Source organism: Galeopterus variegatus, unplaced genomic scaffold, assembly GCF_000696425.1.
Source record: "Galeopterus variegatus unplaced genomic scaffold, G_variegatus-3.0.2 Scaffold6, whole genome shotgun sequence".
Taxonomy (NCBI): Eukaryota; Metazoa; Chordata; class Mammalia; order Dermoptera; family Cynocephalidae; genus Galeopterus; species Galeopterus variegatus.
In genome coordinates this window covers 1,293,512-1,312,059 of record NW_007726117.1, presented here as the reverse complement: position 1 = coordinate 1,312,059, position 18,548 = coordinate 1,293,512, and the positions used below count along the sequence as shown (strand labels likewise).

Genomic DNA, 18,548 nt, shown 5'->3' with positions numbered 1-18,548 from the left:
GCAACGGGATCGCAACCCTCGGTGTTGCGCCCACACCTCGCTCAGCCAGTGAGCAGCCGGTCTGTATGTGGGATCCGAACCCTCGGCGGGAGCGCCGCTGCGCTCCCAAGTGGCGCACTGTAGCAGTGCGCCACCGGGCCGGCCCCTAATCACCTTTTTAAAGTATACAATTCAGTGGTTTTTAGTATATTCACAAATTCATGTAGCCATCATTACTATCTAGTTCCTGAACACTTTCATCACCCCTTAGAGAAACTCCATACCCATTAGCAGTCACTATTCATTACCCCATCCTCCTGTCTACTGGCAACCATTAATCTACTTTCTGTCTCTATAGACTTTCCTATTTTATATAAATGGAATTGTACAACATGTGGCCTGTTGTGTCTGGCTTTTTTCTCCTAGCATAATGTTTTCAAGGTTTATCCATGGTATAGCATGTGTCAGTACATCATTTATATGGCCAAAAAATATTCCATTGTATGGGTATACTACATTTTGTTTATCTCTTCATCAGTTGATAGATATTTGGATTGGTTCCACCTTTTAACTATTCTGAATAATGCTGCTATGAACATTTGTATAAATGTTTTTGTATAAATTTACGTTTTCATTTTTCCTGGGTATATATCTAAGAGTGGAATTGATATGTTTATGGTAACTCTGTGTTTAACTTTTTTGTGTGTGTGATAAGTAGATATACGATTTAGTATCTTTTTTTTTTTTATTTTTTAATTTTTTTTTATTTTTCCTTTTTGTCTTTTTTACTGACCGGTAACGGGATTGCAACCCTCGGTGTTGCGCCCGTACCAGGGACCGGCAATGGGATCGCAACCCTCAGTGTTGCGCCCGCACCACGCTCAGCCAGTGAGCGGGAACCGGTCTCCACATGGGATCCGAACCCTCGGCGGGAGCGCCGCCGCGCTCTCAAGCGGTGCACTCTCCATTGCGCCACCGGGCTGGCCCTAAGATTTAGTATCTTAACCATTTGCAAGTGTACAATTCAGTGGCATTAAGTACATTTACAGTGTTGTATAGTTATCACCACTGTCTAATTCCAGAACTTTTTCATCACCCCAAAAGGCAACCCAAAGCCCAGTAAGGGTCACTTCCCATTCCTCATTTCCCCCAACCTCTTGCCAACCACTGATAGGCTTTGTTTCTGTGTATTTTCTTATTCTGGATATTTTACAGAAATGGAGTTATACAGTATGTGGTCTTTGTGTCTGGCTTTTTTTTTTTTTTAAGTGTCCAGCTTTAAGCCTCATGTTTTCAAGGTTTATCCATGTTGTAGCATGTATCAATACTTCATTCCTTTTTGAAAGGCAGATGCTATGGACTGAATTGTGTTTTTCCCAAATTCATAGGAGGGTACTTCAAAAAATCATGGAAAATAGAATTAAAAGATAATGCAAATCTTTCCATGAACTTTTTTTTTTTCTTTTTTGTCTTTTTTCGTGACCAGTAACGGGATCGCAACCCTTGGTGTTGCACCCGTACCGCGACCGGCAACGGGATCGCAACCCTTGGTGTCGCACCCGCACTGTGCTCAACCAGTGAGCGGACCGGTCTCTATATGGGATCCGAACCCTCGGTGGGAGCACCGCCGCGCTCCCAAGCGCCGCACTCTACCGAGCATGCCACCGGGCCGGCCCTCCATGAACTTTTTGAAGTATCCCATTCCAGTATGTTGAACCCCTAACTTCCAATATGATTGTATTGGAAAATAAGGCTTTTAGGAGGTAATTAAGGTTAATTGAGGTCATAAGGATGGGGCCCTAATCTGATAGGATTGATGGCTTTATAAGAAGAGTAAGGAGAATGAGAAGAGAGATCTTTCTCTCTTTATAAGGAAAGGCCGTGTGAGCACTCAGTGAGAAGGTAGCTGTCTGCAACCCAAGGAGAGAACCCTCACCAGACACCCCTGCTGGCACCTTGATCTTGGACGTTCTGCCATCAAGAACTGTGAGAAAATACATTTCTGTTGTTTAAGCCACCCTGTCTATGGTATTTTGTTATGGTAGCCAGAGCTAAGATAGCTGAATAAATATTTCATTGTGTGGATATGCCACATTTTGTTTATTTATATATCAGTGATGCCCATTTGGGTCATTTCCATGTTTGGCTATTGTGAACAGTGCTTTTGTGAACATTCATGTACTAGTTTTTGTGTGGATACCAGTTTTCAACTCTTGTTGTTTTATGAGAGTATTAACCTCTCATGAACTAGTGTTCTGTTGAACACATTTTGGGACATTCTGCCGATATTTTATTTTGTATGTTGATTCTGGAAAATTAAATAATTTCATTTATTTCTGACTTTTCAAGAAAGATATGTAGCTTTTTCTAATTGTTTATATGGGCAGAAACGATAATTTTTCAGGATGTGCTGGTGTTAGTTGCTTTGTATTTCAGGGCAAGTTACACATATCAAAAAGGGAAGGAGGTTATAATTATTATGTTGTCTTGATACTATCCTTTTTCATGAAATGTAGAAATAAAACTAGGATTTATCTTTTCTTTTACATTTCCATGATAAAATGGTTACTAAAAAATTAAGTTATTTTTCTAAATATTAGGACATAGTCACAAGTTCCTCATGGTACATCAGTATTTTCCTGACTATAATTTAAGAAAACACTTATCTAACCTAGCTACAGTTCTGGTGTTTGAGTTCCTTGCTTTTTTTCTTTTTATAACATCCTTAACCAAGAGTTTGCCTTCCTATTCTAGAAACTCTTGTGCTCTTGTGGTGGGAAATGCACCACCTCCAGAGGCATAACCATTTCTTCATTGTTCAGAAAATTAGTTCTATCAAAAGGTAGAATTGACTGTCAGGGTTCCTCTAGATGGCATGTAATTGGCTTTTGAGGGTAGAGTAGAGAGATTTGTTGATTATCTATGAGCATTTCTTTCTGGAAGTGCTTTCATATACATCCAAATTTTTTAAATTATTCAACAGATATTCATTAAAGTGTCAGTTCTGGTGTAGGCATTGTATTAAAATCTAAAGGTACAAAGTTTATTGATGATTGCAGCAGGCCAGTACAGGGATCTGAACCCTTGTGAAGGTAGAATTAAATAAAACCTGTTCATTAGCATCAAAGAATCAATCCTTTATCTCATGTAGGAGATAGGTAAATGAATACAAATTACATTATTCTGTAAATGTGAGATAAAAGAGGGTGCTATGAGAATATAGAGAATATTAGAATGGCTTCTGAAACAGGTGATGCTTAAGCTGAATTTTGAAGGATAAGTAGATATTACTAATTGAATTGGGAGGCTTTGATGGAGGAGGGAATAGCATACATAAAGACTTTGAGACTTAAAGCAGCAGTGATCCATTCTAGCACATTTGGTGTGAATGAAATGGAAAATGTTAGGGCAAGATATGAAGTTAGAGATAGAGGCAAATTAACTCTCTTTCTTTAGGTTTTGGCTTAAGTGATATTTCCTTGGAGAAGCCATCCTGGACTCCCATATCTAAAGCTGAGTTCCTTCCTTTTTTCCTTTATAGCATTTATTAGAACTTGGAATTATGGTATTTATTCTGTTTACTTCCGTCATGAGGGTAAGGGACTGCATGTAATATGCTAGGGAGTTTAAACTTTATTCTGAACTCTTTGAAAGCCTTTTAAGTATTTTAAGCAAGAGAATTAACAGTTTGTATTTTAAAAAATCACACTGCTGGTGGAACCTACTGTATGTCAGGTACATATTGCTAGATGCTGGAAATGCAAAGATGAATATACATAGTCTGTGCCTTAAAGAGATTATAATCTAGTTAGGAGGCTGAGAGGCAGAGGAAAATTGTTGATGTCATGGAGATATCCATGAGTTCAGTGGAAGCAAGACGGAGGATATGGGTTTGTAGTCTCGAGTATATGTGTTCTTTTAACTGCTAGTGATTTAAGTGACTTCAGTTCAGTGACTAATCTTCTTTGAGTAAGACTCAAAGTGGCTTCTTATCAAATTGATTTCAGAGATTCTATAAAGTGGTTACGTAATGTTAACTTTGTATTGTGTAGTTTCAGTTATGTATGTCTCTTGATGGATAGATTGGAAGAACAAGGTAGGAATTTAACCCATGAGGTAGATTTTTCTTTGTGAATTTTGATACCATGTATATTTCCTATATTTTACATGGGTGTACCAACTTGTATGACCAAGGAAAATATAAGGACAATATTTTTTCTGTATGTATATGAATTGAATGTTTTCCATTAAAACATTAAAAAAAATTTTTTTTTACCAGTTCTGATGATGTGATTGCTTCCTTTTCTAGGTAAAATGAAGAATGATGAATCTAATAAAGAAAATTCTTCAGAGATGGACTATTTAGAAAATGCCACTGTGATAGATGAATCTGCATTGACACCTGAGCAGAGGCTAGGCTTGAAACAAGCAGAAGAACGCTTAGAAAGAGATCACATCTTTCGACTTGAAAAAGTATACTATGTTGTTTCGTTATTTGGAGGGAAATGCATGTTTTATAACTTTTCTTTCCCAAGTGCAGCTCTTTTTATTTTTCTTTTATTTGTAAGATAGAGGTAGCATTCATCTTTCCTTACTTCCCACTTTCCTTCCTTTCTTCTTTTCATTTTTCTTCCTTCCCTCCCTTTGTTCAGCAAATACTTAAATTTATGAGTCTGACTTCATTCATAGCAAACTATGGCCTATCCCCCCCCCCTTTTTTTTGAATGTGATAAAATACAACTAGCCCCCTTTTTTTGTAAACGAAGTTTTATTGGAACACAACCGTGCCCATTTGTTTACATATTGTTTATGGCTCCTTTCATGCTACTATGGCAAAGCTGAGTTGAGTAGTTGCCACGGAGACTATATCACCTGTAAAGCAGAAAATATTTACCAAAATATTACTTTGCTCTTTACAGAAGTAGTTTTCTGACCTCTGATTTATTCACTGAGATAGATACTGAGTGCTTGTTATGTGCTAGGTGCTATGCTAGGCACTGGGGATATATTGGTGAAAATGACACAGTTTCTTCCATTAGAAGTTAAAAGTTCAAATAAATTTTGTTTTCTCCATTAAAAAAAAAAAGAAGTTAAAAGTTCATTCAGATTGATGGAAATAAATTAGTGAATACCACACAGTGTGCTAGAATTCCACCTTCTTCCCTTGCTTTTCTTTTTTCTCTTCTCCTTTTTTTTCTCCTACAGCATATTTACTGAATATCTACTATATATTAGGGACTTTTCTAGCCACGGGTATCTCATTCCTGAGTACTAATTAATTTCCTAACCTAGAAATACATGTTCCTAGCCTCAACAATGAAAACACTGCTAGGCGTTGAAGGAAAGAATCACAAATCAAAATAGTGACAAATAGATAGTTGGTATATTTGTGAGTATGCATACAAGGAAATAGGTCATTATTCTTGATAAATTCGAAACGTATGGTATGATTCTATATTGTTTAGAAAAATGAGATTATATCTAGATTGAAAAAGGCAATCCTGAGTTATTAATAGAAATTAGGACAGAGTAGTAACCATATGAAAAGAGAAAATATCAAGGAGTAGAGGCCCATAATACAGGAGAGAGTCTGGGTGGTATAGCTAGTCTTATAAGATCCTAGTTAGAAAAAAAAAAAAATAGTCCTAGTTAGAAGGAAGTCTTTTTTTGCAATTTTCTATTTCACTTAGTTCTGTTTTTACTTAGCCCTCTCACTTTTCGTCTCCTAAGCCTGGAGTTAGTATTTATTTCTGGATTTGTTCATTATGACGATACATATTGAGTGCCTTTCATGTGCCATAATCTGGTGATAAAAAGTTAAATTGGAACATGACTGACATTTTAAAAAACGTGATACTGCTTTTCTAAGAGTTTACTGATTAGAGAAAGACATGTAATAATAGTAATAATATTATTTGGAAATGGAATAATAGACAAAAGAGTGACCAACTTGAGTTGGGTGTATAGTATAGAGGTATCAGTTTGGGGAATGCTTTATAAAGTGATGACACAGGAGCTGAGTCTCAAAGAATGCCTACGAATTGAGCAGGTGGGTAGGAGAAGGGTGGTGTAGATAAATTATATGGTATGTATAAAGGAAATGTGAAAACGTTTTTTCAAGGAAAACATACAAGCAACTAGATAGGAAGATACATAGGAATGAGCAGGAAAAGTCAGTTCTTGGGAGAAGGAAGAAATTGGAGTGGAATGGGTATTGATTGTAGTAGGAAAGAATGGCCTGTTTCTGTGAAAAGAATGGCCCTTTCCTGTGAAGGGAAAGCTTGAAAGCATTGGAAAACATTTAATTGGTTGTTGAATTTAGTCAGCAATGATGTAAAGTCACTGTGCCAGTACTTATATTATGTAATGTCTATATGTAAATGTCTATAATCCCTTTTCTTTCTGACACCTTTTTGTTTCTTATGCCCTCCAGACCTCTTGTTATCAATTCATTGAGCTCTTTTTTTGGTGGAAGGGGGTGGGGATGGCTGGCCGGTAGGGGGATCTGAACCCTTGACCTTGGTATTGTAACACTGTGCTCTAACCAACTGAGCTGATAGCTCAACCCCTTTTGTACTCTTAACTAATATTTTTCTTTATGAACTTTAGACACTTATTAAGAATATTCTTCCCAAGTTCTTTTGATTTCATCAGGTCCTTTGCTTCACAGTGTACCCATAGATTATCTAATTGAGGAGTAAAGATATAGATTTTTGCCTGTACCAATGAAGAAGTCCAAACCACTAGATCAGAAGAGTAAATTTACCTATAGTGAGTACTAAATATTGACCTGGAAATACTTAGAATCTCTGTATCCAGAAATCTTTATTCTAGCTTGTCTACTGATGGTTTAGAGAAGGTTGATTAGTCTGTTAGTTTTATGGTAAAATAAAATATTATGACTATAATAAAGGACATATTTAAACATTTTCATATGCCTCTTCTGTGAAACTAGAAACTTCATGATGGTAAGAGTATTTTTGTCTTATTTGATATTGTGCCTAATATAGTGCCCTGCACATAGCAGTTGGTCGGTAATTAATGGTCAACTATAAGGATTTTAGAGTCACTGGGTCTGGCTGTGCTACATACTGGTTGGATAACATTGGCTAAGTTATTTAACCTCTTTAAACCTGCGTTTCTTCATTAGTAAAATGGGGTTGATAATAAATAACAACACCTGGCTCATGGGATTGTTATGAGGATTAAATAAGATAATACAAGTAAAGTTGTAATCAAAAAGACTTAAGTTTGAAATCAATTTTTGGAACAGGATTGGAATAAGACTAAGAAGATTACCTTTCTTATCTTACATTGGATTCTAAAGATGATGTTAGGTGAATATTGAACATATTTACCTTATCATGATATTGTTTGAATTCGCATATAATGTCCTATGATGACTATTTTGAAAATGACAATTATCTCATGGGTGTATAAGTACTAACTTGTTTATTAAAAACTATTCCTTTGTTGTTTATTTCTGTTATATTTACATAATTGTATTATCCACTTATACAGTCAATTATTTACTCCTTTGTTTTCTGAAAAAGTGCATTTTTTAACTTGTCTCTTCAGCGATCGCCAGAATATACCAATTGCCGGTATCTATGCAAACTTTGCTTAATTCACATTGAAAACATCCAGGGAGCTCATAAGCATATAAAGGAGAAGCGACATAAGAAAAATATTTTGGTAAGCTCTTTATAAAAAAAAATTAATTTATTTTTTGAATGGTAAAATATATCAAATATTTTTTACTTATGAAACTAAAAATGAGGTATTTGTCTACTGTTATAATAGTAACTGAAGTGATAGCCATGAAAGCTGTGATTGCCTTCCTTATCTCAGGTGGTCAGGAGGGGAACCTTCTCGAGACCAGTTTGCTCATCCTGAAGAATGTTGATTCCTAAGTTTAAAGCTGTCAGGTACAGTCAGTTTATCCAACTGATATTTATTGAGTTCTTGTGTGCTAGGTCTAGGCAGTGATAAATAAGATAGTAGTGATTCTTACCCTCTGAGTTTCTAAGAATTGGTAAAGGTATACATTGGATAGAGTTTAAGTATAACGAAAGTTTTAAAGTGGGAAATGTGGTGCTAAGGAAGTATAAAAGGATATTTTACTTGGTCTAGAACAAGGAAGCTTTCTCTGAGAAAGTAACATTTGAGTTGAACCTTGAAGTAGTAGTTTAAATAGCAAAAAGGTGAGTGGCATAGAGGAGTAAGTGGATAGCATTTTACATAAAAAAGCACCATGAATAAAGGTGTCTAGACAGGAAAGTATATAGCATATGAGGGACTGAAAGAGTCTAGTATGATTGGAGCAGAAACCTAGGGAGAAAATGGTATGACATGAAACTGGAGAGGTACAGACCTTGCAGGGCCATATAAGCTTTGGACTTTGGGGATTTGTAATTTTTCAGTTATTTCTACTAAAATATTTCATAGATATAGATATGAATAGAGAGCTTTTCTTTTAAAAATGTATAGTATATTACTATTTAATTTTTTTCTCCTTAAAGTTATAATACTAATACTGTGTAACCTCTTATCTCTGAGTCTCAATTCTTCTTGGAGAAATATTCTCTTATCTGACCCTCCCAGAAAGTCTGTGTTAGGTACTCCTCCACTGCGCTCCCATAGAAGCTTTTACATACCTTACAAAAAACCTAGTATGCTGTGTTTTAATTGTTTGCTGTCTCTACCCTTTTAGACTTCAGTATTCTAGAAGACAGGTTTGGTTTCTTATTTATTTTTGTTTCTGTTGCTCAGGGGTGCCTGACACATAGTAGGTGCCCAATACCCTTTTCTGCAAAAAATGAATGAACTGAAGCATATCAGAAACTTAGAAGGGGGCCGGCCTGTGGCTCACTCGGGAGAGTGCGGTGCTGATAACACCAAGGCCATGGGTTCAGATCCCATATAGGGATGGCCGGTTGCTCACTGGGTGAGCGTGGTGCTGACAACACCAAGTCAAGGGTTAAGATCCCCTTACCGGTCATCTTTTTAAAAAAAAAAAAAAAAAAAAGAAAAGAAACTTAGAAGGAAAAGAAATCATTCGGATTTTGCCAGCCTATTATTTTGATTTAATTAGAGCTTCAGAAAACTTAATAGAACAGAGACAAGTTGGTAGTCTAGGAGCTAATAACTAGGGATTTTCCAGAGATGTTGAAAGATGGTGATCATTAGTCACAGGAAGCTCAGAGAATTCCAAGCAAGAAACTTAAAAAGAAAGACATACCTATGCACACTATAGGGAAATTTTAGAACATTGTAAGAATAAACAGACAAAAACAAAAAACAGAATTGGAAGCAGCCATACAGGATTTCTGCTTTTGGTAAAGATGGAATAACAAGAGACTGGATTTACCTTCCCCTTGAAACAACAACAAAAATCAAAGTGATCAGTCAGTGGTTTTCAGGCAACAAAAGACAGTCAGCAAATGAAAATCAAATGAAGCCAGTGATTACTCTAGTTTGAGAGAGTTTCCAGGCCTCATTACAGAGAGGAGAATCCAGTGGACCCCCAGAGTTGAAGAGAGGGACCTTAGAGTCCAGGGAGTCCAGGGTGGCTAAAGCTCACAAGACAATGTAACCAAAAAGAGAAAACTGCAGAAAAAGAAGTAGAAAAGATCTGTGGATGGTTCCCTTGGTATATTCAGCACAGTTCTGAAGCCAGGGAAAGAAATGTCTGAGAAAATTAGAATAGTGCTTGGTGCTCACACAGGGCTTCTGAATGTTCAGACTGGAATACCACATATTTCATGGGGCATTGGGTAGAGTACTCAGAAGGATGTTGTTTCAGTAGTGGGAATATTTGGACCTAAACTAAATGTAGTCTGGTCCTACCTAAAAAATTATAAAGGCAAGACCTAGAAGGATAAATGGCTTCCAAGTATTTAATGTTATTACAGAACAAAGCTTAAGAATATTTATAGAAATACAAAAGTATTCATCACCCTCCAAAATTCACACATCTGACATTCAGTTAGAAGTTATCAGGCATGCAAGGAAGCAGGAAAATACAAACGATGAAGAGAGAAATCAGCCAATCAAACTGTCCTTGAAATGACAGACGATAGAAATAGTAGAGGACATGAAGACAGTTAATAAACTGTATTCTTATGTTCTGAAAATGAAGTAGAGACATGGAAGGTATAAAAAGGATTCAAATAGGACTTTTATTTTTATTTTTTATTTTTTTCCTTTTTGTCTTTTTTCGTGACTGGTAACGGGATCGCAACCCTCGGTGTCACGCCCGCACCACGCTCAACCAGTGAGTGGACCGGTCTCTATATGGGATCCGAACCCTCAGCGGGAGTGCCGCCGCGCTCCCAGGCGCCGCACTCTACTGAGTGCGCCACCGGGCCGGCCCAAATAGGACTTTTAGAAGTGAAAAGTACAGTGTCTTCATATTAAAAATACATTGGGTAGAACTAATAGCAGATAAGACATTGCAGAAGAAGAGATTAGTCAACTTGAAGACTAGCAATGGAAACTACCGGAATGAAACACAGAGAAAAAGAATAGAAAGAAAGAAAGAAAAAAAGCAAGCAAGAAAGAAAAGAGCATCATTGAGCTTTTAGATAGTTGATATGTGTACCTGTTCTATACAAACTCTTGCAGAACACTGAAGAGGAGGAATACTTCCCAATTCAGTCTATGAGTAACATCCCAAACCAGAAAAAGACATTATAATGAAAGAAAACTTCAGACCATTCTCCTTCATGAACACAGATGCAAAAATTCTAAACATTATTTTAGCAATTTGAATCCAGCAATATACTAAAGGAATAAATGCATCATGACCAAGTGGGGCTTTATTCCAGGAGTGCAGTGTTAGTTTAAGATTAAAGAAAACCAATCAATGTAGTTCACCATATTAACAAACAAACAAACAAACAAAAACAAAAACAAAATAAGAGAAAGCTATCTCATAAAAAGTCTCAGCAAGTTAGGAATAGAAGGAAACTATTTCCTCAACATGATAAAGAACATGTGCAAAAACTTACAGCTAACATCATACATACTAGTGAGAGACTGAATGCTGTCTCCCTAAGATTAGGAAAAAAGTCAGGTATAGAAATTGTACAGCTGCTCTGGAAAAGAGTATGTTCCTCAAAAAATTAAAAATAGAAATACCATATGATCTAGCAATTTCACTTCTGAGTATATACTTAAAAGAATTGAAAACTGGGTCTCAAAGGGATATTTGTACACATATGTTCATAGCATCCTTCATAATAGCTAAAACATAGAAGCAATCCAAGTCCATTGATGGATGGATGGATAAGCAAAATGTGATATATCCATACAAGAGAATATTATTCAGCCTTAAAAAGGATGGAAATTCTGCAGTATGTTACAACATGGATGAACCTTGAGAACAGTATGCTAGGTGAAAACAAGCCACTCAGAATGAAAAATAGTGTATGATTCCATTTATATGAGGTTTTTAGAGTAGTCAAAATCATAAAGACAAAAGTAGAATCATGGTTGCCAGGGACTGGAAGGAGGTTTGTCAGATACAGAGTTTCAGTTTTTCATATACATAACTATGTTAGTTTGGATTTTATTTTGAGCATTATGGAGCTTAGTGACATGTATTTTTGCAAGGTCAGTCACCCTGGCATCAGTATGAAAGAAGTCTGATAAAGGTCTAGGTTGGGGAGAACAGTCTTTCATGATAATCTAGTTAAGCAGTGATGAACATTTGATGTGAAGTAGGAGTTAGTGAGAATGGAGTTGAGGTAAGAGCTTTAGGATGTAGAGTTGTCGGGGTGGAAGCCTTAGATGTCTAGAATGATCATAAGGTATCTGATTTGAGAAGATATCATAGACTCTGTTGCCATTTACTTAGAGGAAATAAAAAAGAAAAATGTTTCTGAGCATTCTGAGTTTGAGACACCTGTGGGACCCTTCAAATAGAGATGTCCAGCAATCATTTGAATATAAGGATCTGGAACATATATTAAGAGCTGGAGATTCAGATTTGGTAATCTTCGACATATTGACATGGTTGTGGGTGAGATCGCCAAAGGATTGAGAAAGAGAGAAGATCAAGATACATAACAATTTAAGGAACTAATAGAGGAAGAGCAGCCAATAGACTGGTAATCGAGCAGAAAAGTAGAATTAGAGGAAGATGTTACGGAAGCTGAAAGAAAGAAGAGTTTCAAGAGGGTCCAGAGTGTAATATTATAAGTAAAAATAACCTAAGTACTTTGAAATGTTTGATCTGGCAACTGGGGAAGTTTTGATAATCCTAGTAAATGCAGTTTTTGTTTTAGAGCTAAAAGGATATAGTTTTGAGTGAGCAAGGGTAGGGAAATAAAGGGAGAATAGATTCAACTTTCAGGAAACTTTATAGTGAAGGAAAGAAAGGAAGATTGGTGGTAGCTAGAGTGGCACACAGGATTTTTTTTCCCTTTTAATATGGCAGAGTGGAACTTCCATCACAGTTTTAATTTTTTTATTAGCTTGAATAATCATTTGATTAATCTTTATCTCTGTCTTGACTGTAAGCTCCATGAGGGCAGAGATTATAAGTATTCTTTTTCCCCATTGTAACTCCATTGCCTACCACAGTGCCTGGCACATAGTTGCTGCATAAATATTTGTTGACTAACGATTTATTTATTTATTTATTAGCATCTGTTGAATTTATTCACCATAACCACAGAGGCATTGTTTTCATGCTGTCACACACAGACCCAAACCCAGATATAGCACAATATCCATATTTAGCCCAAGTGCATTCCTTCTGAGGCTCATTTGTACATCTTCATCTGCCATAGCCCATCGTTTAAATAATGGATATTTTCAATGCCAATTCCTTTGAGTTTCTCAATATCTTCTGCAGACGTCTTCATGACTTCAACAAGTACAGTGTACTGTTTTCCTTCTGCTGTAATTGCAACAATGTTATCTATTGCAACAGGGTAAAGCTTGGCTCCAGGGTAAGTTAAGCCTGGACACATGATATTTGCTCCACTGAGTACAAATTTGATGGCTCCTTTATCAACCTGCTGGTGTGGCAGGGTAAAAGGATATTTGTGAAGTAACCTTAGGGTTGGATAAAAAGGCCCCTCTCTTTGCCTAAAAAATAATAATTCTCCATTTACTCTAAGGATTTCTATATGTTCATGGTATTTGACAGGATCTTTCTTAGGCATGATTTGATTAAGTCATGGTTCAGTACCTTGAAATTGCTCTATCAGTTGGTTCTTAATACCTTTAATAACAGGTTTTCAACTGGATGCAGTTGGACCCATTTTCTTTTTTTTAAATCAGATTTCTTGAACACGATCCAAGGTGAAGGGGGTGATGGTAGAGAATGGCCTGGAATGGGAAAGAAATTGAATTAGCAAGGGTCTGGCAGATTCCCTTGTTGACTAATGATGTAAATAGAGTGGAAAAAGCATAAGCTTTTTAGAATTAGATTTAATTCTTAATTCCATCTTGTGATTGTAGGAAGTTATTTAACATTTACAAGCCTCAGTTTTCTTATCTATAAAATGGTCTTGGTAATATTTATCTGAGGAAGACTTACTGTAAGAGTTTAATGACATAATATCTGTAAAGCACTTGGCACAATGCCAAATCCATAGTAGGTACTCAATAAATGGTAGATGCTGCTGTTACTGTAGAGGTAGAGAGTGCTTACTTGATGAAAATACTGACTAGTGGATTGGGTAATGTTTACAATAAGGAGGAGGAGTTGATTACTGAGTAGGTAAAGAGGGATGGAATTCAGAGGATAGGTGATGGTATTAATCATGATTTAAAGAGAACGTTTCATAATGTTGGAGGAAAGGTATTAAGAAGGCCTCACTGAATATGTGACATTTAAGTAATACTTTGAAGAATCGTTGAAGTTTCACCAGATGGATACAAGGAAGAGGGCATAGGGAACAAAATGAGTAAAAGCACGGAGGCCCAATAGTGCATATAGTATTTGGAGAGTGTAACTAAGTGTGGGTGTCCTCCAAAAATGTTGGAGGGGGTGGAGGGAATGTTGAAGGGGTTGGAGGAGGGCCTTAGAATGGCAAGCCAAGACCAAATTGCTTTATATTCCATGTTAAGATGTTGCATTATCTTATTGGTGCCATTTAAGATTTTTTTTGAAATTTTTTTATTGTAGTAAAATATATATAACATAAAATTTAGCATTTAAATCCTTTTTAAGTGTAAAGTTTAGTGACATTAAGTATATTCACATTGTTTTGCGGTCATCTCCACTATCGACTTCCAGAACTTTTTCATCATACCATACTGAAACTCTGTTTGCATTAAACAAGAACTCCCCATTTTCCTGTCCCTCCAGGCCTTAGTAACCACTGTTCTACTTTCTGTCTCTATGTATTTGTTTATTATTGGTACCTCATATAAGTGGAATCATACAATATTTGTCTTTTTGTGTATATTTCACTTAGCATACATAATGTCTTCAAGTCAACCATGTTGTAGCATGTATCAAAATTGCCTTCCTTTTTAAGGTTGAATAATATTCCGTTGTATCTATACTCATATACCATATTTTATGTATCCGTTTCATTCATGGATTGACATTTGAGTTGTTTCCACCTTTTGGCTATTGTAAACAATGTTGCTGTGAACAAATATTAATGTACAAATACCTGTTCAAGTCCCTGCTTTCATTTCTTTTGTATGTATACCCAGAAGTGGAATTGCGGGATCAAGTGGTAAATCTATGTTTATGTTTTTGAGGACTTGCCACGATGTTTTCCACAATGGCTGCACCATTTTACATTCCCACCAGCTATGCACAAGAGTTCCAGTTTCTCCATATTTACACCAACTCTTTTTTTTCTTTTTCTTTTCTTTCTTTCTTTTTTCTTTTTTCTTTTTTTGGTAATAGCAGTCCTGATGGATGTGAAGTGCTATCTCGTGCTTCTGATTTGCGTTTCCCTAATGATTAGTGATGTTCAGCATCTTTTCATGTGCTTGTTGGCCATTTGTACATCATCTGTGAAGAAATGTCTATTCAAGTCCTTTGTCCACTTTTGAATTGGGTTGTTTGCCTTCTTGTTGAGTTTCAGAAGTTCGTTATATGTCCAGATGTTAATCCCTTATCAAATATGTGATTTGCAAATGTTTTCTCCAATTCTGTGGATTGCCTTTGTACTCTGTTGATAGTGTCATTTGATGAACAAATGTTTTAAATTTTCATGGAGTCCAGTTTGTCTGTTTTTTCTTTTGTTGCCTGTGCTTTTGGTGTCATATTCAAGAAAATTATTGCTAAATCCAGTCTCGTGAAGATTTTGCTCTATGCTTTATTCTAAGAGTTTTATAGTTTTAGGTCTTACATTTAGGTTATAGATCCCTATTGAGTTAACTTTTATGTATGATGTAAGCGTCCACCTTCATTCTTTGCATGTGGATATCCAGTTTTCTCAGTACCATTTGTTGAAAACTGTTCTTTTCTCACTGAATGGCTTTGGCATCCTTGTTGAAAATCATTTGACCATATATGCGAGGGTTTATTTCTGGGCTCCCTCTTCTATTCCATTAGTCTGTATGTCTGTTTTTATGTCGGTACCATACTATTTTGATTGGTGTAGCTTTGGGTAGTAAGTTTTGAAATCAGGAAGTGTGAATCCTCCAACTTTGTTCTTCTTTGTAAAGATTGCTCTGGGTATTTGGGGTCCTTTGAGATTCCATGAGAATTTTAAGATTTATTTTTTCTCTTTCCACAACAGAAGTCATTGGGATTTTAAGAGGGATTGCATTGAATCTTTAGATTGCTTTGGGTAGCATTGACATTTTAACAATACTAAGTCTTACAATCTGTGAACATGGAATGTGTTTCCATTTAGTTATGTCTTTAGTCTCTTTCATCAATGTTTTAGAGTTTTTATTGTACACGTCTTTCCTTAGTATTTTATTCTTTTTGATGGTATTGTAAATGAAATTGTCTTCTTAATTCCTTTTCAGATTGTTCATTGCTATGTGTAGAAATGCACCTGATTTTTATATGTTGATTTGTATCCTGCTGCTTTGTTGAATTCATTTATTAGTTCTAACAGCTTGTATGCGTGTGTGTGTGTAGTATATGGGGTTTTTTACATATAAAATCATATCATCTACAAACAGATTTTACTTCTTCCTTTCCAATTTGGATGATTTTTATTTCTTTTTCTTGCTTAATTGCTCTGGCTAGAACTTCCAGTACTACATTGAATAGAAGTGGTGTGAGTGGCACCCTTGCCTTGTTCCTGATGTTAGAGGAAAAGCTTTCAGTCATTCACCATTGAGTATGATCTTAGCTATGGGTTTTTCATATATGTCCTTCATTATGTTGAGGTAGTTTTCTTTTTCTTCCTAGTTTGTTGAGTGTTTTTAACACAAAAGGGTTTTGAGTTTTGTCAGATGCTTTTTGTGCATCAATTGAGGTGATCATGCTGTTTTTTCCTTCATTCTGTTAAGGTGGTATAAGATATTGATTGATTATTGTATGTTGACCTACTCTTACATTCCAGGAATAAATTCCACTTAGTCATGGCATATAATCATTTAATATGCTGCTGAATTCAGTTTGCTAGAATTTTGTTGAAGGTTTATTGAAGGTTTTTAAGTAGGAGAATAATTGGTAGCAATATGGAGAATGGGATGAAAGGCCAAAGATTAGAAATGGAAGACCAATTAAGAGGCTCTTGCCTCTTGGGCAAGTTTTCCTAGCCTAAACTGATTCTTCCCAGAATTTATTTCATCTCAGTACAAGGCACCACTATTCACCCAGCTGTTCAGGACAAATACTTTTAAGTCATCCTTGTTTCATCTCTTTCTCCTATACCTCACATTCATACCATCAGCACATCCTATCAACTTTACCTTTAAAATGCCATGTATTCCAAATTCAGTTATTTGTCACACACCTCTACTTTCTACTTCAATCTAAGCTACCACCACCTCTCACCGGGACTATTTCTTTTTTTTTTTTTTTCCTTTTTGTCTTTTTTACTGACCAGCAACGGGATCACAACCCTTGGTGTTGCGCCCGCACCGCGCTCAGCCAGTGAGCGGGAACCGGTCTCCACATGGGATCCGAACCCTCGGCGGGAGCGCTGCCACACTCCCAAGCGGTGCACTCTCCAGTGCGCCACTGGGCTGGCCCTCACCGGGACTATTTCTAACTTACCTCCCTCCCTGCCCTGCAGAGTCTGTTCTCCATTTAGCAGTCTGGGTTGCTCTTTTAAAATGTGTCATATAGTGTTACTTCCTGCTCCGAGTCCTTCAATGGCTTCCCAACTAAGAATAAAATTGTAAGCCCTTACCAAGTCCTGTAAGGTCATGCAATATTTGGTTTTTTAATTAACTCTTCAGTTAGTCATCTTCCACAGTCACCTCTTTGTTATCTGGCCACCTGGGTCTCTTCAAGTAACATTAGGGACTTTCTTGCCTCAGAGTCTTTGCATTTGCTGTTCTCTTTGTCTGGAATTCTCTCCCCCCAGAAACTTAAATGTCTTTTTCCTCCACTTCATTCAGGTCTCTGCTTAAATGTTACCTGTTCAGGGTGGCCCTCTTCATCCACTCTATTCTAAAATAACACCCCTTCAGATCACTCTGTAGCCTTTTACTCTGTTTTTCTTCATATCACTACCTGACATAATATTATATATTTTTTTATGTATTGATTGTTTAACTAGAATGTAAGTTACAAAAGGGACTTCATTGATAATATTTGTGACAGAGGATATAAGGATATCAGGAGGATATGAGGATCAATGACAGGAGGATATCAATGAGAATGTTTGATGGAAAAACATCCTAAAGGAAGTAGGATAGGATTATTGATAGCATAGGTAGAGGAGTGTGTTTCTTGATTGTCTTTTGTGTTCTTATTTCCGTGAAAATCTAGAAATATAATTCAGAGCATTTTGTGGTACTTCCATGTATATAAAAATAATTTTGTAGTATATTAATCTCGTATCATTTTTTAAATTAAGTATGTTGCTGTTAATCCTTTGGGAAAAAAAAATAGTCCTGAAAACTTAGATGCTCATCCAGGACTTATAATTAAGAATTGCAGACGTGATTATAGAAACATAAAAGTGAGGTTGACTTGCTCCCCATATTTGATAGTTCTCTGCCTGAGACAAGCTTTACTTATGTTAAAACTGAATATGGTAGCAATGGATGAAAATAGGAATGAACCAAAGTCTTTGTTTAACTATATTTGGGTGGTTATGAAACCCAACTAGTTTTGGTTATTGTATCTGACGGGAGCTCAGTGTCTCAAAAGATGAGAGATTGTTTCTTGACTGAAAAGTGTTAACAGAAAATGCCTATGTTATAAAGAATACTAAATAAAAGAAACAGTATGGTCTCAGTTATGTTTAAAAATAGAGGATATAGTAGGATATAAGATTATGGGTGATTTTTTTTTTTTTCCTTTTTGTCTTTTTTCGTGACCGGCAACGGATCGCAACCCTCAGTGTCGCGCCCGTACTGGACCGGGACTGGCAACGGGATCGCAACCCTCGGTGCTGCGCCCGCACCTCGCTCAGCCAGTGAGCGGTCGGTCTGTATGTGGGATCCGAACCCTC

The 18,548-nt window shown here is 36.4% G+C and overlaps 1 protein-coding gene and 1 pseudogene across 5 annotated transcripts in view; one reads left to right on the top strand and one right to left on the bottom strand.

Moving 5' to 3' along the window:
* The window catches only part of ZCCHC11 (zinc finger, CCHC domain containing 11), a 123,312-nt gene that overhangs the window by 30,175 nt on the left and 74,589 nt on the right, over window positions 1-18,548 (top strand). For all 5 annotated transcript variants that reach the window (XM_008578504.1, XM_008578436.1, XM_008578368.1 and 2 more), the window contains exons 3-4: window positions 4,289-4,452; window positions 7,558-7,674. In XM_008578504.1, coding sequence (XP_008576726.1) covers window positions 4,289-4,452; window positions 7,558-7,674 — 281 coding nt within the window. The remainder of the gene's footprint in view (window positions 1-4,288; window positions 4,453-7,557; window positions 7,675-18,548) is intronic.
* Window positions 12,750-13,260, bottom strand: LOC103596377 (annotated as a pseudogene).